The sequence below is a fragment of the Zosterops lateralis genome (genome assembly GCF_965231275.1).
Source record: "Zosterops lateralis genome assembly, chromosome: 21".
NCBI lineage: Eukaryota > Metazoa > Chordata > Aves > Passeriformes > Zosteropidae > Zosterops > Zosterops lateralis.
In genome coordinates this window covers 6,279,990-6,307,134 of record NC_139781.1, presented here as the reverse complement: position 1 = coordinate 6,307,134, position 27,145 = coordinate 6,279,990, and the positions used below count along the sequence as shown (strand labels likewise).

Below are 27,145 nucleotides of genomic sequence, written 5' to 3'. Positions count from 1 at the left end.
CAAATCTGCTTTCATCAGCGCAGCCAAGAAGGCGAAGCTCCGGTCCAACCCGGCCAAAGTCCGATTTTCAGAGCAGGTGACAGTCGGCGAGACAGACCCAGTAAGTGCTGCCCTGCCTTCCCCTGTGCTTCAGCCCCCTGAGGTGTCCCCAGGGCTGTGGGGTGCAAGGTGGTTGGGGGCCACAGGGCTCCTCATCCCCGATTTGGGCTCTGCAGGTGAGAGCAGCTGTCTGGCCTGGGGAGCCCCACAGGACAGATGCCTTTGGGCACAGTCAGTGTGTTGGGTCACTGCTGGGGGGACTTTCTGTGGTCCTCCCCTGTCCCTCTGAAGGAGCCCCAAAAACTGGCCTTAGAAACCTGGTCTCAACTGAGTCCCCCTGAGCAGCCAGGGGAGGCATCCAGGCAATGCCAATGCCCACCCTAAGGAATATCTGTGGCTTCCAGCCTGATCCCAAAAGTTTTGGAGTGCCTGTATGTGGGGCAGGGTGACCAGGGCACTGCTGAATGGCTGTGGAAGATGAAGAGTTCCAGCCCAGTGCTTTTATCTCTTAATTGCTGAAAGGTTTTATTAACAACAAAACAAAACTGAGAAGAAAAAAAAAACCAACCCTGTAAAGCGCTTCTAGCACATTCTATTTTTAAGCAAAATCAATTAGGTAATTATCTGATTGAAATGCTTCTCACCAAATAAAATCAGCCTTCTCCCAACTTCCTGCAGAGGGGATGTGCAGGATTGAGGGGGGGATAGGCTTGGGGTAAGGGTCAGGAAAGGGGGATCAGCTCTGAGCTGCCCCAGCCATTCCTCCCCTCTGGGACACCAGCTGGGGAACGGGACAGGCTGCCAGGCATGGGCCCTGGGATGTGCTGGACAGAGCAAGATGCTCTGTTCCCACTGCAGCTGCTGGGAGCTGAATCTGTCAGGCAGCTCTGAATTGCCTCAGCTCTGTGCTTCTTGATGGCTCAACAGAACGCTGGTTTTTCAGGGGAAATGTGCCTGTTAGCACAAAAGCCCAGAGCAGCAGAGGATGCCATGAGCACTCCATCACTGACACTCTCTCTCTCCCCACCCTCTCTCCGTCTCTCCGTGCCCCCCACCCTCCTCTCCTCCCCCTTTGCCGGCCTCACATGCCAGGACATGTTGAAGAAAGAAGCTCTTCTGCTCATTCCCAACGTGCTGAAGGTTTTCCTGGAGAACGGGCAGATCAAATCCTTCACGTTCGATGGCCGAACCACTGTGAAGGTGAGCCCCTCCTATCCCCCCCCACAACACCATGACACTGCTCTCCTCCCACCTGCCCAATCCATTTTTCCTCTCCTGTTTCCCATGCACAAACACCACAGCAGTGCTGGGCTGGCTGTGAGCTGCTCTGGCATGATGGATGGCCCGTCTGCCTCCCCAGGCAGCACGCTCTGCAGCTGGCAGGGGTGGGAGTTTGCTGGCTCTCTGCCTCTCCTCACTTCTCTCCTTGCTGTGAGCCTGCCCTCCAGCCAGGCTGGGTGCTCCTGCCAGGGGCCATCTCCCTCAGCACCACCACGGTGTTATCCCAACTGCTGGGGCTCTGGCTGCTGGTCACCTCCCTCTGCAAAGTCACTGGGTGCCATCCTGTGGACCCTCTGAGCCTCATCCTGGCACAGCCCCCATTACCAGAGAAGAGTGGGATCTCAGAGAGGTCCCAGCTCCCCCTCAGGAAGTATCCAGTGCCTCCCACCCAAGGCTGTCCGTGGCATTTGCAGGACGTGATGGTGACATTGCAGGACCGCCTGTCGCTGAGACACATCGAGCACTTTGCCCTGGTCCTGGAGTATTCCAGCCCGGAGCAGAGCCACCGCTTCCTGCTGCTCCAGGACAAGCAGCCGCTGGCCCACGTAAGCTGCTGGGTGTGGGAGGGTGTTGGGATGGCCAAGGTGAGGGGCTGGGCACAGAGAGCCTCTTCTTTCCTCAGTGTGGGGCTTGGCTGGGATTGTGCTGTGGGGTGGCACAGCCTCTCCTTGCCTCTGGTGTGGTCCTGCAGGCTCAGGGGTGAAAAGGGTGTCCAAAGAGGGAGAGAGTCAGGGGTTTATCCATCCCACACTGACAGCACCGTGGAGCTGCTCTGTGCTCCAGCCTGGGAAGCTGCAGACAGCACTCATGAGCATCACTCATTGACTGGGCGATCCAATAAGCTGGTGCTGCCCAGAAGCAGGGATAAAATGGGAATCATGGAGCCTGAGTGGCATAAACCCTACAGCACCAGGCAAAGCTGTCACACCAAAAAAGGCTGGGATGGTGCTGGGGTGAAAGGTGGTGCATGAAGGAGAGAAATCAAATATCACACCAGAAGAGAGGTGAGGGCATCTCATGCCCTGCAGCCAATGGTTCCTGGGCTCAGTGCTCCCCTCTGCTCCTGCCACAGGTTGTGCAAAGAACACACTACCACGGCATGAGATGTCTCTTCCGTGTGAGCTTCTTCCCCAAGGACCCCGTGGAGCTGCTGCGCCGGGACCCTGCAGCTTTCGAGTACCTGTACATCCAGGTAGGGCCTGGGAGCTGGTGGTGCTCATGGCCCACACGTCTGCCAAGGCTGTGCCCTGTGGTGGCAGCCAAGGCAGCCCTCAGGTGGCAGTGGCCTGTCCCTGTGGCTGTCTGAGGACACCTCTCCTCCCTCCCGCAGAGCCGCAATGATGTGATCAGAGAGCGCTTCGGCACAGACCCCAAGCCGGAGATGCTGCTGGGGCTGGCTGCCCTCCACATCTACATCACTGTCTCAGCCACCCGCCCCAGCCAGAAGGTCTCCCTCAAGAACGTGGAGTGAGTCCTCCTCCCTGTCCCCAGGCGTCCATTTGTTGTCCCTTCTCTGTGTCCCTGTGTCCCTGTGTCACAGCCACGTTTTGGGGTGTGAGGAATGAGATGCTCTGAGAGCCCCCCTGAGCTGGGTGGTGGCTCAGGGTCTTGGCAGCAGTGACAGCCAGCCCCTGGTCCCACCGTGGGGCTGTGTAAGACCCCCTCACACTGACATCACCTGCATGCAGCAGCCAGGGCTGGGGACATTTGCTGTGAGCCCAGGATCATTTCCATGGGAACCTGGGCTGATTCTCCACCTGCATCCAAGGCAAGGAGATGTGGCTGTGTAATCTCAGCCTGTCACCGAGCTGTGCAGCGCTGGCTTAGCCCTCCTGTGGCTCCTGGGGGACCTAAAGCCATACCCAGCCCATCTGTGCAGGCTGGCCTTGCCCAGTCAGCACAGGGAGGAAGGAAGGAGGGGTCACCCCCAGAGAACCCCAAAAGAGATTTGGGAATTTGCGCTGCATCCCCTAAGCTTACATGAAGGTCAGTGGGAGCTGGGGTCTGCTGCAGAGTGTGGCATTGCTGTTCCCCAGCCTGATGCTGGTAGCTGTGTCACCCTTGGGGACCCGAGCTGGGGGCTGCTGCTGCTCTGGCTGTGTCACCAAGGACGTGCTGGTGAGGCTCCAGCTCCCTCTGACGGCAAGAGGATGCTCTGGGACAGTTTCTGTCCCTCTCTGCCCGCTGGCAGTGTCTCCGACCTGGCAGCTCATGCAGGTTTCCCTCCCCACAGGAAGGAGTGGGGCCTGGAGCCCTTCCTGCCCCCCTCACTCCTGCAGCTCATCAAAGAGAAGAGCCTCCGGAAATCCCTCTCACAGCAGCTCAAAGCCCACCAGCACCAGCCTGGCGGCACCAAGGTGAGCCCAGCCCACTGTTCAGGGCTGGTGGGAGGGCAGCCTGCCCTCCAGCCCAGCCTGTTGTCCCCAGCTTCCTGGGGACGCTTGTTATTAAATCCCCTGGGATGGGAGATAAATCCCAGACAGCCAGGTAGACACTCTCTCTCCTGAATCCTCTTTCAAGAGCTGATCTGGATTGCAGGGAGCGCAGTGAGGCTCAGGGCTGAGATCAGCTGAAGCTTGGCTGAAGTGGCACACATCAGTTCGTTGTTATCTCTGCTTCTGGGCTTGCAAAGCTCTGGAGGCAGCTGCTGAGCCACTGCCTCGGTCCCTGCAGCCTTTGCAGCTCCCCAGGGAGGGTTGTACATCTCAGGGGGTTACACATCAAGCACTGAGGCTCCTTCTGCTCTGAGTTACCTCCCAACAGCTTTCCAGAAGGCAGGGGAGTGGGGACCCCCCTCACCCACAGCTCAGACTCTCTGCCAGCACAGCCTGTGCCTGACAACTTGCTTTGCACCCCAACTCCAGAGCCCCCAAGTCTGCCCCAGCCTCCTGCATCTCTTCCCCCTCAGGTGCTCATGGTGATCATCTGTGTGCTGTGTTTTGTCAGGTCTCCACAGCCCAGGCAAAGCTGCAGTACCTGAGGATCCTGAACGAGCTGCCCACCTTTGCTGGGGTTCTCTTCAACACAGTGGGACTGGTATGGTATTCAGGCTGGGCTGGGGTGCGCCTGCTCCTGGCTGGGGCTGGGGGGGAGCCAGGGGAGATGGGGGCTCACAGAAAGCACTTCCCTCAGTCTCCTGCCCTGCCCTGCTGAGCTCCAAGCCCACCCAGAAAAGCCTTTGGAGCCTCTGCTGTCAGTGGGTCGGAATTTCAGTTCTGGAGGGTCAGGATCTGCTCTGTCCTTGCCAGAAAGATGACATGACCTGCTCAGTGAGGTTGGAGTAGTTTCAGGCATGTGTTTGTGCCCTGGCACATCCTGCCATCCATCCTGGAGGAGGGCAACTCGTGGCCAAGGCCACTGTGTTCTCGGCTGGGCTGTCACAGGTGCTCCAGCCTGATCACTGCCACAGCCATCCTTATCTCCACTGCTCACCCAAACCCCCTCAGCAGGAGGAAAGCCTCCCACAAAGGCTCCCCACTGCCAGGCTCAGCCCTTCATCCCCCCCACTCCACCTCCCACCCAGAGGTCCCCATGTAGGTGTCCCCTCTCTGCCATCCCTCCCTTTACCTCCACCTGTGGTGTCAGCACTTCCCTGGCTTCCTGTGCTTTCCCTACTGGGTCCCATCTCTGTCAGCCTTTGGTCTGCTCTGCCCCTCACCTCAGAGCTCAAAGGGCTGCCTGCAGGAAATCAGTTGGTGCCATGGCAGAGCAGTCAGAGCCTGCTCCTGACACTGCAGGCAGCAGTAGACAGCATTTTTTTTAAATCTCTGACACCAAAGCAATGCCTCTGAGCCAGCCTGTGTGTTGAACTGTGTTGAAGTGGTGAAAAGTATTCCCTTATTATCCTCTGCAATGCTCTGCCCAGCTCCTCTTCCCCTCCACACTTGGCTTGAAGCATCCTTTTAGACCAGAGCAAGAAACATCTCGATTTCCAGGGAAGGCTTTGGTCTTCCTTCTCTTCTGAAATACATTCACTCCCTCCTCTGCTTCCTTCTCTCAGAGGCAATGTCAGATCAGACAGATTTGTAACACGCTTCCTTCAGTGTAGTGATACCAGTGAGCCTGAATATTTCATGTGGACAGTCAGTTCAGAGCTTTACTTTTAAACAGCCTTGGCATCCTGCACACCCCTCCCAGCTCTGCAAAGGGGCTCAGGGGGGCAGGTTGATTGGCACCAGCCTTACCTACAGCTCTGTAAGGGCCATCCTGGACCTGCCCAAGCTGCCAGCATTGAGGCTTGGCTCCATGGAGAGGGCCAGGTGCAGCCTGTGCCACACTGGGGTGTGGGCTGATATTTCTGGATCTGAAGAGATTTCAGCCTGCTGGCAGCTGCTAATTTTTTCCCAAGGAAAGATTTCTCAAGAAAGCTTCTTCTCAAAACAATCTTGGCAAACAACTCTCCTTTCTCAAAACAATCTTTCTCCAGGTGTTTCTCTGGTTTAACCAATGGGATCAGAGAGGTGTCGTTCCTATTCACCAACCATGTTCAGTCTGTATGGGAACACCTTATAAAAGGTAGTAAGGATTAGACAATAAAAGCCTTTTTTCTATGCTCTTTGCCTTCTGAAACATTTAGAGCCTTTCATCTTTCTCTCATGTCCTACAGCAAGGCTGGGGTGTGTTTGCTGACCCCTGTCTGTCTGTCTGTCTCTCTCCCCATGTCCCTGTGCCACCAGGACGAGAAGCAGCCAGCCACCACCCTGCTGGTGGGACCCCGGCACGGCATCAGCCACGTCATTGACCTGAAGACCAACCTCACCACGGTGCTGTCAGAGTTCAGCAAGGTCAGCAAGATCCAGCTGTTCAGGGAGAACCAGGGGGTGGCCCGGGTGGAGACGAGCATCCTGGATGCCAAGGTAGGCACAGGTGGAGGCAGGGAGGGGTGGAGATGGGGTTGGGGGTTTGGGGACAGCCTTTTGAGGGGATTCATGTCACAGCTGTGTGCTGGACAGTCTGCCTGGGGAGTCCTAAAGTCTCCAGAACCCCTTTCACACCAGGGTTTGCAGCATCTCCCCTGCTGGTTGGACTCCTTGTGCTGTACAGGCAGGGATTGCTGCTCAGGGCCACAGGGCAGGCATGGCCATGACCCATGGTGTCCTTTGGCCATGACCCAGGGCCACAGGGCAGGCATGGCCATGACCCATGGTGGCCTTCTGGCCATGACCCAGGGCCACAGGGCAGGTGGTGGTGGCACTCTGGCCATGACCCAGGGCCACAGGGCAGGTGGTGGTGGCACTCTGGCCATGATCCAAACACCCACCTAATGGTTCAAGCAGGGTCCTAGGGGCAGGTAGCAGGACCCTTTGGAGGCAGGACAGCACCTCACCCCTACTCAGGGCTGGAGAGGAGCAGTGCATGGCCATACCTGTGCTGGGTGCAGCTCATGGAAGGGACTGGGAGGTTTCATGCATTAGTAGCACTTGTGGAACTTGTCAAGTCAGGCAGGATTGTTGAAAAAAGTGGAAATGATGGGAAGGAGGTGTCAGGCTGAGTGTGAGCACAGTGTCCCCCTGGCCCAGTAGCCTCCCCTTGGGTATCTTGCCATTATCCTCCTCTTCAGCCCCCAGAGCACCCCTTGGCATGGCCCCCTGAGCCCTGTGTGTTATCATCCCCCATCTCCTGCTGGTTGTAGTTCAGAGCTGGTTCTGATAGTCAATCCCTGTGCTCAGGCCCTGCCACCCCTCATGGGTCCCAAACCTTCCAGGAAAAGTGTCAGCAGTACAATAAGATATTTATTTATTTATTTATTTATTTGGTGCCCAGTGCAGCAGCCACAGGAGGTCTTCCCTTGGCTTTTGCTCAGGTTTTTAACAAGCTGGGACATGTCCCTGACAGACTCAAAGGCAGATAGGTGTGTGTGTGTCTCCAGGGCATCCTCAGTGTCACTGCCTCCCTGCAGCCAGCTCTCCCTGCCTCTTGGGGAAGGACAGCTGAGAGGCAGAGATCCCACAGATAAATGCCAAGCCTCATCTGCTCCTCTCCTCCCACTTTGAATTCAACAGGACAGAGTTAGGATTGAGTTTGGAGTTAATTCGTCAGGAGCAGTGCTTGGCAGAGACAGTGGGGCCAGGACTCTGTGGGGCAGGGAGGTGCTGGTGCACAGGTGTATCTGCACAAGCCCTCGGAGCCTTTGGCTGTGAGTCAGCTTTCCTGGCCCTGCATTCATCCCTCTTTCCCCCCAGACTGATGAAGCTGAGCTGCTTTACCAGCTGTCTCTGTGTTCCCTCTCCTGCAAGGTCTCAAAGCCTCCCTGCAGTCCTTCCTTTGCACTGTGTCAGTGTGAGTCTCACAGATGTAATCATGGTGGATTTGTTTAGGATTCTCCTGCTGCCTTCTGTCCTGGTGGATTTTAGCACTTTCTCCCACCTGGCTCATTAATTCCTCCAAGTCTGTTTTCCTGCTGCGGCTGTGCCTGGTCCAGCAGCTCTGCTAACCTGCAGTAACACCCCAGCAGCCTCTGCCAGAGCTGTGTTAATCCTCATCCCCTCTGCTGCAGCTCTCCCCTCCACAGCCTCATCGACAAAGCCCTTTTTTTTTTTGCATTCCTAATTCAGTGGGTATTTGGTCAACTGTAACATTTTTAACATTCCCTCTTCTGCATCCCACTGAGGTCAGTTGTTGTGCAGTTAAAGCCTTGCTGTCCTGCTGTGCCTGTCCTAACCCTCCAAAGCCCTCAGGCTCCCCTGCTGCAGCCTGGGCAGGTGGAACCCTCCTTGCCCAGCCCCTCCAGCTGCCTGGGCTGTGCAGGAATCCATCAATTTACTCCTCAAGAGAGCAGGAATAACCAGGGGATGTTGCCTGCACCACGAGTAACCCTGCTGGTTCCTCCTGCTGCCCACGCCCCTGGGATTTGTGTGTATAAAATCACCATATTAATGCATTAATAATAGGCTGGTCATGACCCTGTTACTGCTCGTGGCTCACTGTGAGTGCTCTGAGTGTGGCTGTCCCCATTATCACCCAGCTCCATGGCGCTGGCACTGAGCTCTTGGGGTGCTGCTGTGCTCTCCCTGGTGTGGAAGAGAGCACTGTTCCCCCCAGTACAGACTGGCCACAGGAGGGACAGATGCTCTGGAGGCTTAGGTGATGCTGGCATCCATCTGCTCTGAATTAGGTGGCAATTCCCACACAGCTTGTCCACAGCTCCTGCAGCGCTGCTCTCCACAGCCATTCCTGGCTGCAAAAATCCACTCTGTACCTCCACCAGCCCTTTGCTGCTGCAGGAGCAGACTTTCTCCTGTGACCCTGCTATCCAGCCCCCCCAAAGGCTGGAGAAAAGCCAGCTCCCTGGAGGAAGCCAGCTCACATACTTGCTGCGAGCACGTCCGCATGCACGATGCCTTTATCTCCATGAGAAGTTCCAGGCAGCTGCTTCTGGCCACCAAAAGCCCCTCTTGCCTGCCTGGAGTGGAGCAAGCACCCCATTTATGGATCTCAGCAGGCTCAACAGCACCGTGCCAGGGCAGAGGCTGCTGTTATCTGTCTTCATTTAGCCATTATCCGAAGGGCTGGGGTTTTAAAGCCAGCACGTCTGCTCCAAAATGAGGCATATGCTAATCCTACGCAGGACAGCGATGGATGAGGCAGGCTAAGAAAAGCAGGCAAAAAGATCATTACCTCACAGTGCTAATCTGCTCTTTGCAATTATTCTATTGCACTGAACGTGCCACTGGCTAAAGCCCTGGGTTGCAAATCAATCAGTTTCTGCCATGAGTTGCAAACCATTAGAGGGCTCAAAGTAGTGTCCTGACTGCTCTGGGGACCTGTCAAATCCATGTCACCCCTGGAGCCTGTCAGAGCTCCACGGATTGCAGTGTAGGAGGGGATGTCCCCCTGGGCTATCTCCCCCTGATGCCTGGCACTGCTGCTGGTGCTGGGGCAGCTCCCAGCCTGGATCTGTAGGAGGTGCTCGCTGAGTTACTGTGGAAACACAGATGGTCAATGATGGTTTAGGGGTTTGTGCAGAAAGACCATCTTGAATTTCTAAGTGTAGTTAAAATGATGAGTTTTAAAAAAAGGGTCAGGTCATGGAGCAGCCCTTGGCTGGGAGGTGTAAACACCCTGACCAAACCAGCCACTACAGTCCAGACATCCTTATCTGCAACCTGCAACCACAGCCCAGACTCACCTGCCAGGAAGGAGCTGGGGGAGAATTTCAGGTAACAAACAGGCTTGAGGACATCATAAACCATTTGCATTTATTTCGAGCGGAAAAGAAATACTGTTTGTCTTATGAATTATTCACTAGGTAGTTAATTGGTTTGTTTTGGAGCTTTTCCATCCTGGTCTTCAATTTCTGTTTAAAACAGCCCATTTGGGATACAAACCCAGGGCTGGTACCTCTGTTTTGCCTTCTTTAGCTTTTTTGCCACTGTGGCAAAGAGGGGAGCAAATGCTGAACCCCTCAGAGAGGGGCTGCACAACCTCAGGACAGAAGAACAAAAACATCCAGGCTTCTGCTGCTGTTTGCAAGGATTTTTGTTCCCTGCAAGGTCTGTGAGAGCTGCAGGGAGGACAGGAGCAGGTTTTGTTTCAAGTCATGGAGGGACTGAGCAGTTTTGCTTGGGAACGCTGAGGAAGTTGCCAGCCTGAGGCTGGGAGCAAGACCACACATCCTCAGCTGCACTGCAGTGGTGCCAGTGGTCATTTTGCAGGTTCCAGAGCTCATTCTCACCTGAGAAAATCTCCTTTCTGCTTGGGTTGCTGCTTCTCCATTCTTCCTCCTCATGTTTGGGCACTGATTCTGGAGTTTGTATATTTGCTGGGGGCAGGGAAGTGGCACAAGGTGATCTTTATGCATTAAGTGCATCTTGCCGGGTTAGGGAGCTCTGCAATTCCCAGGGGCTTCCCCCTCCTGCTGGGAGCAGCATTTGAGAGTGGCCAATGCTTCTGAGCCAGCTCAGAATCGAGCTTCAGGCTCAGCATCTCCCTTCCTCCCCGGTGCAGCACTGCAAAGTCCTCCTCTCTACCTCCCAGTATCCCAGCAAGGACAATGTCAGCATCTCCTGCCTGGCACCTGGACAAGGCTGGCAGCCTGGATGGGGCACGGGGAGGTGACTGCTCCCCCAGGCTCCGAGGGTTTGTTCTTACTGAAATGCCTTTTCCAGCGGAGCATTTCTCCGTCCTGATTTACACAGCTGCACACCGCTGGCCCTGCTGTTATTAACAGTCCTGACATTGGGACAAAGGCTGCTGAAGCACTCTGAATGCGAATGAGAGAAGAACACCTGGGGGACAGCAGGATCGCCTGAGCGTGGACAAGGCTCTGCAGCTTGGCAGAGGAGCTGTCCCGGGCTGTGCCCTGTCCCTGTGCTGGGCTCTGGGGCAGGAGCCCGAGGCTCTGGCTGCTGGCCAGGCACAATTCCATCAAAGGCATCGGGGTAATTGACTTTGGTCTCCCAGCAGGGCCTGCAGCCAGCCCGGCGCTTAAGCCGAGATCAAGACTTGAGAGAGGAAAACAAAGGAGAAATTAACTCAGAAAGGTCCCTGGCTGCTGCTGCTGTGCCTGGAATCCGGGTACTGGTGTTGGTGTCCCAGGGTGTGCTCCCAGCCTGCCGTGGAAACAGGAACACTGTGCACAGCCGGGGTTCAGCCCTCTCCTGTCCGGGGAAAGGAGCTGAGGAGCCCCTTCCTCCCACAGGTGTTGGGATGGAGCCCCTTCCTCCCACAGGTGTTGGGATGGAGCCCCTTCCTCCCACAGGTGATGGGATGGAGCCCCTTCCTCCCACAGGTGATGGGATGGGACCCCTCGGAGCCCTCCCTGCTGAGCCAGCCCCAGCCTGGCTGTGCTCCCCTGAGCTGATCAGGGATGTGCTGCGGGGCTGAGGCCAATGCCCAATGTGTGTTTGCCAAACTCCAGCCTGAAAACAGTGGGGAGCCTCATCAGAATCACCAGGGCAGGCGAGGCTGACATTCCTCTCAGCTCTGACTGAAGCCCCTGAGATTTCTCCTGCAGGAGGAGCGAGGCTTTGGAGTGATGATGGGCCCGCAGCTCTGGCTCCTTACACCGAATTAACCTTTATTTGCATTAAACCGTTCTGAAACGCTGTCACCTCGTGTAAGAGAGAGGGAGGGACTCGGATTTCCTTTGGCTCCGTACCTGGGTGGGAAGGCAGACAGAGATCCCTGCTTGCAGTGGGATGTGGAGCAAAGGAATGGGATGGAAGTAAAGGAATGGGATGCGAAGCAAGGGAATGGGATGTGAAGTAAGGGAATGGGATGTGGAGCAAGGGCATGGGATGTAGAGCAAGGGCATGGGATATGAAGCAAGGAAATGGCATGTGAAGCAAAGGAATGAGATGTGGAGCAAGGAAATGGGATGTGAAGCAAAGGAATAGGATGTGAAGTAAAGGGATGGATGTGAGGCAAAGGAATGGGATTTGAAGGAAAGGAATGGGATGTGAAGTAAAGGAATGGGATGTGGAACAAGGAGATGGGATGTGAAGCAAAGGAATAGGATGTGAAGTAAAGGGATGGATGTGAGGCAAAGGAATGGGATTTGAAGGAAAGGAATGGGATGTGAAGCAAAGGAATGGGATGTGGAACAAGGAGATGGGATGTGAAGCAAGAGGATGGGATGTAAAGCAAGAGAATAGGATGTGAAGTAAAGGAATGGGATGTGAAGCAAAGCACTGGGATGTAAAGCAAATCACTGGGATGCAAAACTAAGCACTTGCCAGCTCCAGCACCCCCCAGAGCACTGCCTGCAGGCACCCAGGACAGGAGCCAGCCAGAAACAGGAGAGGCAGACAACGTGTGAAGAGGTGGAGATTTCCAAGCCTGCAAAGCCAAATTTGATTTGTTCTTAAAAAAAAAAAAAAAAAAAAAAAAAGCCCCAAACCCAACCAAAAAATGCAGCCCTCTAAGGAAAGAGGGACCTGCACATCTAACCAAGGCAGTGCCCTTATTGATCAAGAAGTAGGAAATAGTGGTTCTAGTCACAAGCAGCCTGGTATTGATAGAGTTGAGTTAATAATGCTTAAGGGGAGAGAAGGAAAGGTCAGTGTAGAAGTGAAAAATTGACTGCTGCCTCGTTAGGCCCAGGTGCCTGTATTATTAAATAAAAACTTGGCAGTGCACCTCAAGTAAACCAAGGAACATAAATTATGTAAATTCATCTCCCATCTTTCTGCTGCACTGCACTAAAGGAAGCAGGGTAAGACCCAAAGTACACCATAAAGGGGGAAGATTAAAGGAAATGCATATAATCTTAGAGGTTATAGTATGAATAGATGGGGTCATAAATTAATTTCAGTATGAGGACTGTTAAAATCACCTAGCATAACCCTGGCCAGAAAATTTCCTACAGAACTTTGTCTGAGCAAGAAAATACCCTCCAGCAGGACACTGAGATCTTACTTAAAAGCAGGGAATAATAGAAAAATCACTTTATCATTAATAAGTCAATGCAAAAGTAATTTCTTCTATCTGGTATAAATGTATTTTGTTTTACTTCACAGTAAAGAATAGAGACTTGTTGCCAAGCAGGAAACTTTGAATGAAAAGGTGTCCTTTCCTCATGAGGCCTAGGAAATCTAGGAAACCATTATGCACGAAAGATCAAACCATCCATGATTTCAGGCTGCTATTACCCATTTAGATGTAGGAAGAGCAGCCTTGTGAAAATTTGCTTCTTTACATGTTGGCACATTACAGGTCAGAGATGAACCTTTACCTGGGCATCCCACTGGGAATCTGATGTTTGGCCAGTTTTTAGAGCCAGAGTAGGATTATCCCAGTAAATTTGGTTCTCTGTAAAACTTGGAGTTTTCATCCTAAAGGTGCTGCTCTCCTGACAAAACACAGACAGGCATTTCTGCTTTGCCCTCCCAAGGAAGCAGAGCCCTGGGGGCCACTGAGGAGCTGCAGCAGCAGGAATGTGCCCATGAGGATGAGGAAGAGGATGGGCTGGTGGGCATGAGACAGGCCAGAGGTGCACAGTGGGAGGACAGCCAGGGGTTATCCAGGCTGATAATTTCTTCCCCACCAGTGATCAACATCATCTCCTGATTAACAGCTGGGAAAGAGGATTCTGCACCTTCTGCCAGGGCAGGGAGCAGGGCTCAGAAGAACAGCACAGCTTTTGCCCCTGCTGCATTCCTCCCTGCCTTGCAGCTGCTCATGGAGGTCTCTGCCCCACTGGGTTTAGAAAACTTAGAAAGATTCATGCTTTTCCAGGTTGCTGCCTTTTTGTTGGGCTTGGTTGAGATTGAGCAGCAAGTTGAAAAAACTGCAGGGAGTTATACAGGGATAAAATAAAGGGCTACAAAATAAACCCCAGCCCCGTGGGCACCAGACCAGTCCTGACCTCAGACAGGAGCCTTCACTGCCCCTCATCCTGCAGGATGTTTCTGAGGGAAAGGAGGTGAATCCCATTTGCCAGAAGCCCTGGGTGCCACAAGGAAACACAAAGCACAGACTGCAGTTCCTCAGAGCTGTTCTTATTTAGAGCAGCTCCCAGCAAAGCTGCCCTGAATTTGCCATGTAAACCCCTCAGCACCCTGAGTTGGAAATGCTTCGTGCACCTGCTCACAAAGTCAATATTTGCTGAGCTGGCCCGTGCCTGGCTGTCTCCTCACCTCGTTAGCTTTGCCCAATGGAACAGGGTGAGCAAGGCTGCCAGTGCCTAAAAATAACACCTCCATTCACTGTTCACTGCCACCCCGGTCCCTCCTCTTTGTGGGATCATTTCCCAAGGGAACAGGGCTGCAATCATGTTGCCTTTTTGCCTCTTGACCCCTTGAATCACTTTCAGATCTTTCAGGGGGATGTGGCAGCAGGGTGGACATCTCAAAGGCAGCTGAGCTGTTGCAATCTCAGCAAAACTACCCAGTGGAGTGGAAGAGAGAGACTCAGCCTTGTAGCCCCATGTGGGAAAGGCTCAGATCCTGTGCCAGAGCTCTGTTGGTGAGCAGCAGAGAAGACACCAAGGCCAAGGGAGATGCACAGCCTGACTGCAGCAGCTTTGCTCACAGCCAGTGTCTTTGTAAACAGCTCATAATCCATGAGCAGGACATGGACCCATGGCACTGTGGGCTCCCAGGCCATGGGGAGATCACACAACCACAAGAAAATACCAATTTGGGATGGCTCCAAGCTGCACCTGAAGTGATTTAATCCCTAATAACAATATTTAAACACTTGGCAATAGAAGAACTCTCACGCAGCTTCCCCGTCAGTATATCAGAGTAATCTTTTCTAAGCTGTAATGTTAATCAGCTTTAAGATTCCTCCTTTTCAGAGCAGAATGCCACAGTTAACCCCAGCATGCCATGCATTTATTGCTGGAAGCCATTGTGGGGGCTGGACTTGCTTGCAGACCTGGTAGGGAGCACACAGCACCCTGGTGTTTCCTCTGTAGTTGAGAAACACCAGTCAGGGTTGGTGTATCTCAGTCCTGTTGCCCTTCAAGAGGACTGATCCAGGGGGTGCCTCCTGCCAGCAAGAACCTACAGTCCCATCTCTGGATGGGTGGGAGCATCCTGAGGCAGAGGCAGCTGAGCAAAGGTGGAAATGGGAGATGCTGTTCCCCACTGGAACTGCCCTGGGGGCTGCATGGTGAGCACTGACAGGGAGGCAGTGAAGGTTCACAACCCTGTGCCATTCTGCCTTGGTGGAATTCACTCATGGTGGAAACTATGCCCTGGTTTTCCTTTTGGAAGGGGATTTTCAGCCCAGCTTGGCCTCTTGGTTGAATCTCCCAGCAGTGGGTGTTTGTCAGCCATTGCCTCCCTCCCACTGGGATTTGCTCCCTCCCTTGCTGCTGACACTCCAAACCCTGCAGAGCAAAGCAGGGAAAATGCACAAATATGTCCTCATTCAACAGATGGCTTGAAAAACCCAGGAGGGCTCAGCCCTGTGTAGAAGCCACTTGTTTTAAAGATGCTTCATACACAGAGCACACGGTTTCCTTTCATCACTTATGTCAAGACTGGAGCTGGGCTGAGAGGTGTCACCCCCTCACCACTGCATGCCTGCCTCCCTTGAGCTATGTTGAGAATCCCTTCACTCCTCTCCCTCTGGTTTGATACTTCCCTTTTGATCTGTGTCATCTCAGGTTTATTTTCCAAGATTCGGGAAGAGCCTTGTCAAGCAGGGGCAGAGCCTCTCAGCAGAGGAGGTTCACTTGTCAGGCTCCTTCTCTTCCACATCAAGTTATTTGTTTTCCTTTATCTTCTTGCACAGCAGCCAAAGAGAGAACTTCTTTACCCTGGCCCTGGGAGAAATCTGCCCCTGCCAGGGGCTGGCATGGCTTGGGGATCACACACAGGGGTGATGGTTTCACACTCAAGTTTGTTGCACTTTATTTTCCAGAGAATGACACTCTGGCCTAAGGTGGGCCTTCCTTTCCCAGAATTGGCTTCATGGCTAACAGCAGCAAATATTAAGCAGAGCACAAAACTGGCCAGTGAGTACCAGGAACCTCTCGTGGTTATAAAACGAGAAAACCAAAATAGCTTTAATGCTTTTCACACTGTGTAGGCTTAAGTGTTTTTTTAAAACAGCCTTGGTGTTCCCTGAGTGTGGTAAATGAGTTCTTCTGAGTCCTGGAGGGCTCTCAGTGTGCAAGAGGCTGAGCATGGCAGGACAGGCAGCCTGAGACAGCAGCAGTTCAGATATCCCCTGTACCTGGGCAAAAAGGTGCTTTGGGTAGAGGTGCTTTGTGCAAGGGGTAGGTGAGGGCAGGAGCTGCCTTTGCCATCACTATTGAAGGCACTTGTCAATTTTTTCCATCTCACGGGTCTGTCTTGAGCAGTGCTGGGGGCTCAGAGGGAGCATGGACCTCTCAAGTGAGCTGTGCTGACACAGGCTGTTCTGCCCAGCCTGGTCCCAGCAGGGCACAGGACCTCACTGGGTGGGTAAGAGTGATTCCCACCCCAACAGCTTCCCTGGGCCAGCTAATCTTCTCCTTGGGACAATCTGGGAACTGGGAGTTGCACTGTCTGCTGCTAGATTGTGCTGTGAGGTTATTTGTGTCACACAGATCATGTCTGAGTTTGATTTCTCTTTAAAGCAAAGATCTATTTTAGCATGCAAATAAATGCTCTCCTAAAAGGGAAGGCGCCATCTGCTCCCAAGCACAAATTTAATTTTCCAAAGGGTTAGGTTTAAATAAGATCCACAGTCTCAGAGTGGTAGCTGGGGGAACCTGTAATGGGGTTTGGCCCCTTTGGCATCTTGCTGGAAGCAGGTGTTTTCATTTATGGGAGGGAGACACAGTGCCTGCAGTCAAAGAGGGGTTCTGGCAGCTGGAGAATCCACAAACTCCCTGCACTCCTCCCAAGGCCCTGATGGTTGAACAGGTGCCTGCAGGTGGGCACAGAGCACTGACATGGAGACACAGGGTCTGTTGTGGGTCCCTCATCCTTGGGGGAGTCAGCAAGCAGGAATCACAGCCACAGGCAGACTGTGCACACAGCCATGTGTTGGGTGAGCTGGAGCAAGGCTGTGCACCTGGCTGGTTTTTCATGTTGGGAGTGCTGGGAGCACCAGTTCCACCAATGCAGGGCCCAGCAGAGCCCCTGTGGAGCTCTGGTCCCCATCAGCTGAGTCAGGGGCCCTCATGCTCTTTGCCTCTCTTGCCTTCCAGCCGCTGGTGTTGCTGATGGAGTGGCCTGAGGCCACCAACTTTGCCTGCCTCATCGCGGGCTACTGCCGTCTGCTGGTGGACTCCAAGAAGATGATCCTGTCCAGGGCCCCCAGCCAGCCTCCCCCACCTCAGATTATCAAGGCAGGTACGTTTCAGCCTCTGCTTTCTGTGCCAGCCCTTCCCCAGCCTCCCTCCCCTCCCTCCCTCAGTGCTCTGCAGCATTAGGAAGGTGAAGGCTTTCTCTGACACCTTCCCTCTGCTCCCATCCACCTGGAGAACCAGCAGGCTCCCTCTTTAACCAGAGAGCAAGGAGCAGGGAGACAGGTCCTCATTTAGGATCAGCCAAAATGACCTGTGGTATCAGCTCAGGCCCTAAACACTCACCATGAGCTGTGGCAGCTCCTGGAGCAGCTCCAGGAGGTGCTGTTGGAGAAGACCTGTAAAGCTGCCAGCCACAAGCTGGGCCCTCACAGAACAGCCTGTGCACTGCTGCAGGGGTGCAGCACACATTCCCTGGCTGGCACCCTGCTCCAGAGACCCAGCTGAGTGTGTGAGCTCAGGGGACTGCATTCCTGCTGCCTCTGGCACTGCTGCCTCCAGCCTGGGGCTCTGCTGATTTCCTAAATCAGGAAGGAAACCTTGCTGTCCCAGCCTTTCAGGGAGCAGAAGGCTGGTCTGGACACAGCAGGAGCTTCTGTCCCAGTGCTGTCCCTTGAGGATGGACTTCAAGGTGTGAGTCACCCTCCAGAAAGAGCAATGAGTGATTTCAAACAAGAGCCAACCATGAACTACATGCTGCTGTTCCATGCAGGTGTTCGCATCCAATATATTCTGTATAGGGAAAGATAAAACATGGGTTCAGCTGCTGGAGATGGGCAAAATACCAACCCAGATGCCTCTGGAAGGTCACTCCCAGACCTCCCAAGTGACACTGCAGCTCCAGAGAGCTGTGACAAGTCCTCAGTTTAGCTGCCAGTGTCAAAACTCCCTTCTCAAGATGGGCCTGGCTTGGGGAGGTGGGAGGAGTGCAGGGAGCTCACAGGGTCCTTGGGAAAGCACTTGGTGCCTTTGAGGAAGGCACCTGAACATGGATTTGGCGCTTGTGAGAGGACACACTCACAAGAGGGATCAGGAAAGCATCTGCAGCAACCTCAGTGAATCCAGAAAAGGCCTGGAAGGTGATTTTGGTGTAAGTATAAGTACTTTCCTCTCCTTTCCTCCTCAGTGCCTCTGACTGACAGATGTCACTGTGCTCTGCCCTGGTTGCCCTGTGGAAATGTATTTAATCACGTTTTGCTGCGAGCAGAGGGTGTTTGCAGCTGAACTGGTTTCACTGTCATCAGAGTGGTCCTTCCCTGGCTTATGCCACCCTGACATGGGCTACAGGGACACATGGGGTGTGTGGCTGTGGGGAGTCAGAGGAGTGGAGAGCATCCCATACCCAAGGGCTGGGAAGGAGGCTGGCAGCACCCACGGTTCCTGGCCTCTCAGGGGATGTCTCAGCATGTGCAAGTGGTGTTTTTCCACACTCTAGCCAGAATTTTTTCCTGAGATTTTGCTTCAGGGCCATGCTCCAAACCTCTGCCAAAAAAGGTTGTAGATCTTGCCCTGCTCTTGACAGTCTCAAGAAACCAGTGTGAGTCTGCAGGGGTGGGACTGAGTGTGAGAGTCACATTGTGGACAGGACAGTGATGGATCTGTGCCAGCCCCTCTCTGGATGGCCTGGTCTGTCCTCCTGGGTGCAGTGAAAACCCCTGTGACCAGTGGAGTGGAGCAGACCCAGTGCACTCAGTCACTCAGGCACCCTTCAGGAGGAGTGAATTTAGAGTGAATTGGGGAAACAGTGTGCTCACAGTTCTGGTCTCCTCAGGGCTGCAGGCTGAGCTGTCAGAGCTGGGAGGATCATAGGGAGCAGCGACTGCTGATCATTAGCACATCCTTGCAGGAGAAAGCCCCTCTGGGATGAATTAAGTTAGCCCAGACTTCCCAGGCTGCAGGCAGACTGTGCCAGAATCTTAAATGTAAAATCAAGCCTTGGCCCATGCTTTTACCTAGAAGAGGAGCACATCCATCTTCCCTGAGGCCCATTAGAGCCTCCTGCTGAACAGCAGACATTTTTAGAAATGCACACGCTGTCTGAACGTTGTCAGCTAGATCCAGCTCTCTGCATTTCCCTGTGGAGCCATATGCCAGAGCCTTGCCCTCCCTTGTGCCATGCTGGAGCTACACAGGTGATTCACCTCCCTGTCCCTTCTTCTCCCCACTCTCACCATCAGCCATCATCAACCATCAGCTCTGTGCCCTTAGTTGCTCTCTCAGCTCCTTGTCAGGAAGTTTTTCTCCTTCCTGAGCACGCAGCAGCCAGATTTTGGATTTTAGGGGTTTGGCCCCATTCAGCAGCAGACTTTGGCTTGGCATGGGCAGCCAGCAAGGCTCTGCCTCAGCCTTTGTCACCCTGCTACAGCCCACACGTCCCCTTTGTGCTCCCTCACACAGCTGTCACTCCTGAGTGCTGCCACGGCCAGGCATGAAAGAGATTTTGTTTTTTATTGGGATTTTAGCATTGCAGGTGATGAACAGTATAACACAAACATGTGTTTGGGGAGACAAATTGTCCAATTTGTTGAGCTAATGAATTTAATTAGGATTTATTTGATTTAATTTATCCTTGGTAAGACAGAACCTGCATCCCCTGGCAGTGGCTCTCAGCACAGCTGCACAATCCAACCTGCAATGCAGACACATGTCCCTCCTGAGGGAGGAGGGACCACTGGCCAGAAATTCAAGCAGTATTTCAGCCACTTTCCCTGCACAAGGGAACAAGGGGAGCCTGTCACTGGGAGATGCTTAACAGCAAGAGCAACTGGCTCTGTTATAGGCAGCCTGATCCAATAGCTGTTATTATAGAGATAACACATGGATCATGGGCAGCGAGGGACAAGGGGCTGGGGCAGTGTCTGTCACTTGAACACAGCCAAACTAGAGTGGATGTCTCCCCAAAAGGCAATATTACTCCACTTTTAGTTGTCTCCTGATGAGCACCGCTTGGTGTGGCCAACATTTCCCAAAAATGGCAACAATTCCTGCTTGCCATATAACGTGTGAGCTGTAGCAGACTGAGGCTGGAGGTCTTTGGAGCAGCTAGGCTGCTCCTGATGCCCTCTGGATACTGCTGGTGGATCAGGGATGCAGCACCCACATCTGTGTCTCAGTGTCAACTGTGCTGGCCAGCCCCCCTCTGGCTCTGCCCAGCTCTGCCCACAGCAGAGGGATCAAGCTCAGGGACCTGTAGTGGGACCAGGACTGTTTCATCAAGGACACAGTGAATTAAGCGCACCCTCAGCAAGTTTGCAGATGATAGCAAGCTGAATCCTTCAGTTGAAATGCCTGAGGGACAGAGTGACATCCAGAGGGACCTGGACAAGCTCAGGCAGTGGCCCAGGGGAATCCCATGAGGTTCATCAAGGCCAAGTACAAGGTGCTGCACCTGGGGCAGGGCAACCTCCAGTATCAGTCCAGGATGGGGGATGAACAGATGGAGAGCAGCCCTGCTGAGAAGGATTTGGGGATCCTGGAGGATGAGAGGCTGGACAGGACCCAGCCATGTGCACTCCCAGCCCAGAAAGCCAAGTGTGTCCTGGGCTGCAGCAAAAGCCCTGTGGGCAGCAGGGGAGGGAGGGGATTCTGCCCCTCTGCTCCACTCTGGTCAGACCCCACCTGCAGAGCTGCCTCCAGCTCTGGGGTCCCCATGGACCTGTTGGAGTGAGTCCAGTGGAGGCCATGAGGATAATCAGAGGGCTGGAGCACCTCTTCTAGGTGAGAGAGTTGGAGGTTTTAGTCTTGAGAAAATTAGGCTCCAGGGAGGCTTTTTAATAAGGCTTGTAGCTATAGGACAAGGGGCAGTGGTTTTTAATTGAAAGAGAGTAGATTCAGATTAGATACAAGGAGGAAGGTTTTTATGATGAGGGTGGTGAGGTGTAGCACAGGTTCCCATCCCTGGAAACATTCAAGGTTTCCTTGAACATTGGACATGGCTCTGAGCAACCTGATCTAGTTGAAGGTGGACCAGATGTCCTTTAAATGTCCCTTCCAACTCCTTCTATGGTACAGGACATTTCTTCTATCCTCATTCCTGGTGCTGCAGGGAAGGTGGGTGTCCCACTGCAGTGCAGCGTGCTGAGGGCAGGAGGGCAGAGAGCACACAGATGCTTCTCCAGGGCGAACAGGAGCTTCCCCATGCTGTCCCCCTTTCCCCCTGGTGCCGCTGCTAACGTGCCTGTTGTGGTTTTGGTTTAGATTACATCAACGCACACAACTTCCACCGGCCTGCCACGGCAGGGCACATGGGAAAGAAAGAGAATGGGCTGGTGGGTGGCTCTGCCACTGTCCCCGGAGCATCCGGGCCTTCTGCCACCAGGGCTTCGGACTCGGAGCTCGTCCGCTTCTGCTACCTGCACATGCGAGAGCAGAGGAAGGAGAGAGAGAGCGGGACGGATATCAATGAAAACCTGATTTTTTTTGAGGAAACTCGTCCCAGGACCAAATCTGACCCCACTTCCAAAAGCTCTGGCCAAGGCTACAACGGGACGGCCAAGGAGTATGACCCGGATGGCCTTGAGCAGGACAGGCACGGCAGCAGGGCCAGGGCACACACCATCGACACCCACCTGCGCAGCGACGCCTCCCACCTGTACTGCGAGTCCTGCCAAGCCAAGATCAAGGGCAGGCTGGCCCCGGGCACGGGGGGCAAGCCTGGCAGCACCCGTGACAACATGGTGGACTTGATGTCACTCCCCCCTCCCGGGAATGACGAGGAAGAAGACGAGACAACGTCCCTGCTCCCTGCCATCGCTGCTCCTCCTCCTGGATTCCGAGACAACAGCTCTGACGAGGATGATCCCAAGCGCCGGGCAGCTGCCCAGAGCCAGGAGCAGGGCAGACACCTCTGTGGCATCCTCTACGACGAGATCCCGGTCACTCTGATTGACAACGTGCAGCCACGGACAGTCCGAGACCACGCCCAAGAGCTGGACGATGCCCTGGTGTCCACCCTGCAGGCACTGGAAGCCCTGGCTGCTTCAGAGGATTGTCCACATCCCCCACCACAGCAGACAGCAGGTATTTTAGTGGCTGTGACTCCCTTTTTTCCCTATAGCCTTTCTTTCCTACTGTACGTCCTTCCCTTTAGTTTCCTCCCATCCTATAAGTGACTGTGAAGCAGCTTGTAGTAAAAACAAAACTGTGGCAGCAGGCTGTAGCAGGAGCAGCCAAGTTGCTGCTCAGAAGATTTCTAAGAAGCTGAGGTGGGACTCCTCTCTCTGACAGTGGCTGAAGGAGTCTCTTGGTTATCCCATATCTGCCACATGCCACGATGCTGGGGCGAGTCTCTAACAAACCAGTGCTGTGAGCATGAGTTCCTCCCCACTGTGACCCCACTCAGCTGGGACCTTTGGCCATCTGTCTCTGCAGGTTCCCACCCAGGTTTTGCAATGTGTGAGCCCTTCACAAGGCAAACCTGCTGCCAGATGGGTGACTCTGGGACCATCCTGCTGGCAGCACAGTCTTTTGTCCCTCCTCCCACCTGGGTTGCCCTACTCACTATGGCAGAGTACCTGTTGCCCAATTTTCCTTCTTGTGCCATACACATCCCTATAGCTCTGCTACCACCAACAATGGAAGGCCTCACAGGATCTTTTCCTGGGCCAGAAGCTCTTGCTCAATTGAGCTATCAAGCCAGCTCAATGCTGACAAAGTGATCTCCCTTACAAGCCTTAACTCTTAGTTGTGAGAAGTCACAGAAGTTTCTCCAATGTGCCCTGCATTCCTGGGACCCTCCTGCAGCAAGGAGTTCCCCTCTCCTCCACACAGCACTGTGGTGTGAGGGTTGTTGTGGGGTTTTCTTTGTGTCCCTCCTCAGGTCTTATTGTCCTGGCTGCCATCACTCCTGAGTCATCCCTGGACTCTGGCCACGAAACCAACTCCTCAGAGCTGACCGATGTCTCGGAGATGGTCTCTGCTATGAAGCAGCATCAGAACGCAGCCTACTTCCTCACTCAACACATCAACAAAGAAAACCTCTTGGCCAGGAAGGACTTGCCTTTCCGAATCCAGAGCTGTGCTGCCCAGGCTGTCCTCACCTCACCCTACCCCCTGAGCCGCCAGGACCCTTCACTGAAGCCAGCCTTCTCTACCCAAAGTCCCAGCCTTACCAACTGCAAGAGCAAGCAGGAGCAGCAGCACGGGGAGAGAAGCTGCACCTCGGCTGCCCAGCCAGGGCTGACCCCCCAGCTTAGTGAGCAGAGCAAGGGGCCTTCAGTGCCGAGCTCTGAGTGCAAAGGTGCAGGTCACACAAAAGCTGCCTTTGAGGTGTCTCTGCATGCCACAGCAGCCCCGAGCAGGGAGCAGGCACAGGATCTACAAGAGAAGATGCCCAAAGAGATGCAGCTGAGCTCCAAGCTCCTCCTGGACCAGAAAAGCAGTGTAACTCCAGCCATCATTTCAGCTGCTCTGCAGCAGGTGGCAAATGCAAAAGCCTCAGCTCCCCAAGTGGTATCAGCCTTAAAAGAAGACCAGAACATGAATGGTACCAGCAGCTGTGCACCAGCCAGCAGCAAGCCTTTGGCACTTAAAGGAGGTCGACAAACTGCAGAGACATTATGCAACTGTCAGCAGCAGCAGCAACTCTCTCCGCAGCAGCACTGTGAAGTTTCTCCAAGTCCTAAGGAAGCTCCTGGCAGTCAGGCTGAAGCTTTCCACCTCGCCTCAGCAGGTGAGGAAATGATGTCCAGTAAGACTTTTGCCTCTAAAAGCTACCAGCAAAAAGTGAGTAGAGATGCTCCAGGAAAAGCTGTGAGCGGAGAGACAGGTCAGAAGGCAGGTGGGGAAGCCACAAGCCTCGTCTTGCAGAAACACACAGCTCCTTCAAACCAAGGACAGAAAACACAACAGGAAAGCTCGGCCAAAATCTTAAAAGCTGAGAGCAGCAATGTGCACTCTCCATCACCTGGTAGCACTTTCAGGAGCACCAGTGAGGAAGCCAAAGGGCCAATCCAGCTGATGCCCAGATCCGAGAGCCTGCAGATTAGCACTGTGCCTTCCAAAAAAGTAGAAAAAGTCCTGGAGGTAACCCAACAAGATGCTGATGTCCCAGCTAAACCCAAAGCCCCAAAAGCTCCCTTCAGGCTTAGGAACCTGTTCTCTGCAACATTTCCCACCCGGCTGAAGAAGGAGACGGACGAGCGGCAGGCCCAGCTGCAGAAGGTGAAGCAGTATGAGCTGGAATTCCTTGAAGAGCTGCTCAAGCCAAAGAGCAAAGGTGACCTCCCACCACAGGAGTATCTGCACCCACCTGCCCCTGGGCGCTGCAGCTGCCAGCTGAGGAGCAGTCCTGTGCAAAAAGTCCCAGGGATGTCCAGGGAGCAACGGCGTAGCTGTGACTGCAAGCGGATTTGCAGGGGAATGAGGCCACTCCCCAACCAGCTGGTGGTCCCAGAACTGGAGAGGCGAGGCAGGGATAAAGTTGCAGATGACCAGAAGCAGGTAGAAGCCATCAGGCTGACAAGCAGCATGAGCAGCCCTTCCAAAGGCAAACGGATACGATCTACAAGCTTAGAGTCCAGAGACAACCGGTCAGACCCAGAGAATGGCATGTCCTGTTTGAACACGTGCACCTCCCGAGGGGAGTGCATGGGTGCACCCCACTACAGGAAGCTCTTGCGTCGCTACAGTGTCAGTGAAATAGATAAGACTGATAGGACATCCTTGGCCTCTGATGTCTGCCAGAACATCTACACGACCAAGCAGAAAGGCCCCCAGAAAGAGCCTGAGCCCAGCATCCTCTGTCCTGTTCTGAAGAGCAAAATCCAGGAAGCCTCTGGAGTGGCTGAGCCCTCCTACGTCCAGATAGCACAGGACAAAAAGAACCAGAAGGGTTCAGCAGTGTTCTCTGTCCAGGAGGAGATGTATCCAAGTCCTGCTGAGCTGCGGGATGAAGACATGGAGGATGAGAAGTGCTGCTCCATCCGCTACTGCTTCTACTATAGGAAATGTGATGTTGCAGATGATGGGAGCGAGAAGGATGAGCTGTCCTATTCCATCCCCATGCAGATCCTCCCGGGAATGAAGCTGGACAATCAGATGGTCCCAGTCATGAGCAGGACTCTTCAGGTCCTAGACGCAACAGCCTGCAGCAGTCCCAACGAGAGCCAGACCCAGGAAATAGATTTAAGGACCTCCAGCTTTGAGGGGAGCTTGGCAAAGATCAACACCCTCCGAGGCCACACCTACAGCTTTCCCAACGGCTTTCTGCAGGTGCAGCTGGACACCAACGAGCTCCTGACCATCCTGAGGCAGTGCGTGCTGAGCCCTGAGGTCCGGGACTGCAAACCCTACATCTCCCAGCTGGCTGAGTACAAGCAGGAGCTGGCCCTCAAGTTCAAGGAGTTCCGGGCGTCCTGCCGCCGGGTGGCCGCCGTGGACAAGAGCCCCAGCCACATGCTCTCGGCCATCACGAGCAGCTTCCAGGTGCTAAGCAGCCTCATCGAGACCTTTGTGAGGCTGGTGTACGTCGTGCGCTCCGAGTCCCAGCGCCAAGAGCTGCTGAGCAAGGTGGAGGAGGTGGTGAGGAACTACACCTTCCTCCTGAAGGCCGCCGAGGAGTCCACGGCCAGGATGCTGAGCCACCAGCAGACCGTGGAGCAGCTCGCCCGCCAGTCAGCCACGGTGGCCACCGTGGTGAGCACTCTCACACGCTCCCTAAAGACGTTGATCAATAAGTAAAGCCAGCTGTGAAGACCAACGAGGCAGTGTGAGCCCGGCCGTGCTCTCAAATCTCACAGGTCTGGTGAGGATGCCACATCTGCAGGCCCAGGGTTTGCAAGAGCCAAGATACTCTGATCTCTGCAGGATGGATGGTTGTGTTGGTGATGGGTTTGAAGGGTGAATTTGTGCCCTTGTGCAATCAGCTGGTCAAGGGGGTTCAAGCAGCTTCTCTGCTTGTTCTCCCACGCTGGCTTGTTGGTGACAGTATTTGGGAGGTACAGGCACCCCATCTCCACACCAGTTTGGTTCCATGGGGTTCTGGGCCTCGCTCGTGCAAAGACCTTTGTCACAGTTTGTGGTGGGCCAGTGAGCTTATCAGGAGCTGAGCTGAGATCTGGCTTCACCTGGGCAGTCTGGAGCCAAACCAGTGTCTTGCCACGTAAACAACTCTTCTGCCTCCAGGATCTTCCTGGCCCACAACCACAACGTAACTAGCAGCAGAAGGGATCTCTGGGGTGCAAGTTCCTCCTGCTATGCTAGGGCTTGGGAAGTACTCCTAGCCTGGGCAAGTTGCCATAATCCTGGGACAGAGCTAGGGCACCCTACTGGGCTCCAATCTCACAGTTTAGCCCCAGTGCTCTTGTCCTGAGCACAGGCACTGCTTGTGCCAAAGGCAAAGGCTTAATGCCTGCAAGTGGGGACAATCCAAGGAACTACAGGCCTGCCAGTCTGACCTCGGTGCCAAGAAGGTCATGGAGCAGATGATCTTGAGTGCCATCACATGGCACATGCAGGACAAGGGGATCAGGCCCAGCCAGCACAGGGTAAAGGCAGGTGCCTCTTGACCAGCCTGGTCTCCTGTGACAAGGTGATTCTAGGTGAAGGAAAGGCTGTAGATGTTGTCTACCTAGATTTTAGTAGCCTTTGACACTGTGTTCTTCAGCATTCTACTGGAGAAACTGGATGGATGGAGGGGCCCCAGAGAGTGGTGGGGAATGGAGTTAAATGCAGCTGGGGCCATCACCAGTGGTGTTCCCCAGGGCTCAGTGCTGGGGCCTGTCCTGTTTAGTATCTTTCGAGGGCACCCTCAGTCAGATGACACCAGTTTGGGTGGGAGTGTTGTGCTGGAGGGCAGGAAGGCTCTGCAGAGGCTCTGGGTCCATGGGCTGAGGCCAACGGTGTGAGGGTCAGCCAGGTCCTGCCCTTGGGTCACAACAACCCCCTGCAGCTCCAGGCTGGGCCAGAGGAGCTGGAAAGTGCCTGGTGGGAAAGGCCCTGGGGGTGCTGGGCAACAGCAGCTGAACATGAGCCAGGTGTGCCCAGGTGGGCAGGAGGCCAGTGGCACCTGGGCTGTCCCAGCCATGGGGTGGCTGCAGGACCAGGACAGTGATGTCCCCCTGGCTGGGCACTGTGAGGCCACTCCCCAAATCCTGTGTCCAGCTCTGGGCCCCTCACAACAAGAAAGACACTGAGGGG

General features: G+C 54.2%; 1 protein-coding gene across 1 annotated transcript; it reads left to right on the top strand.

Moving 5' to 3' along the window:
* FRMPD3 (FERM and PDZ domain containing 3) lies at positions 1–25,687 on the top strand (the record flags this gene model as incomplete). The annotated part of the gene is made up of 11 exons (XM_083876577.1): positions 1–100; positions 1,132–1,239; positions 1,734–1,865; positions 2,393–2,512; positions 2,651–2,787; positions 3,554–3,677; positions 4,267–4,356; positions 5,997–6,176; positions 16,910–17,054; positions 21,206–22,027; positions 22,827–25,687. Exons 2-11 carry the CDS (start codon positions 1,135–1,137, stop codon positions 25,685–25,687), a joined length of 4,716 nt encoding a protein of 1,571 aa, XP_083732703.1. The 5' UTR covers positions 1–100; positions 1,132–1,134.
* Positions 25,688–27,145: the final 1,458 nt, after the last annotated feature.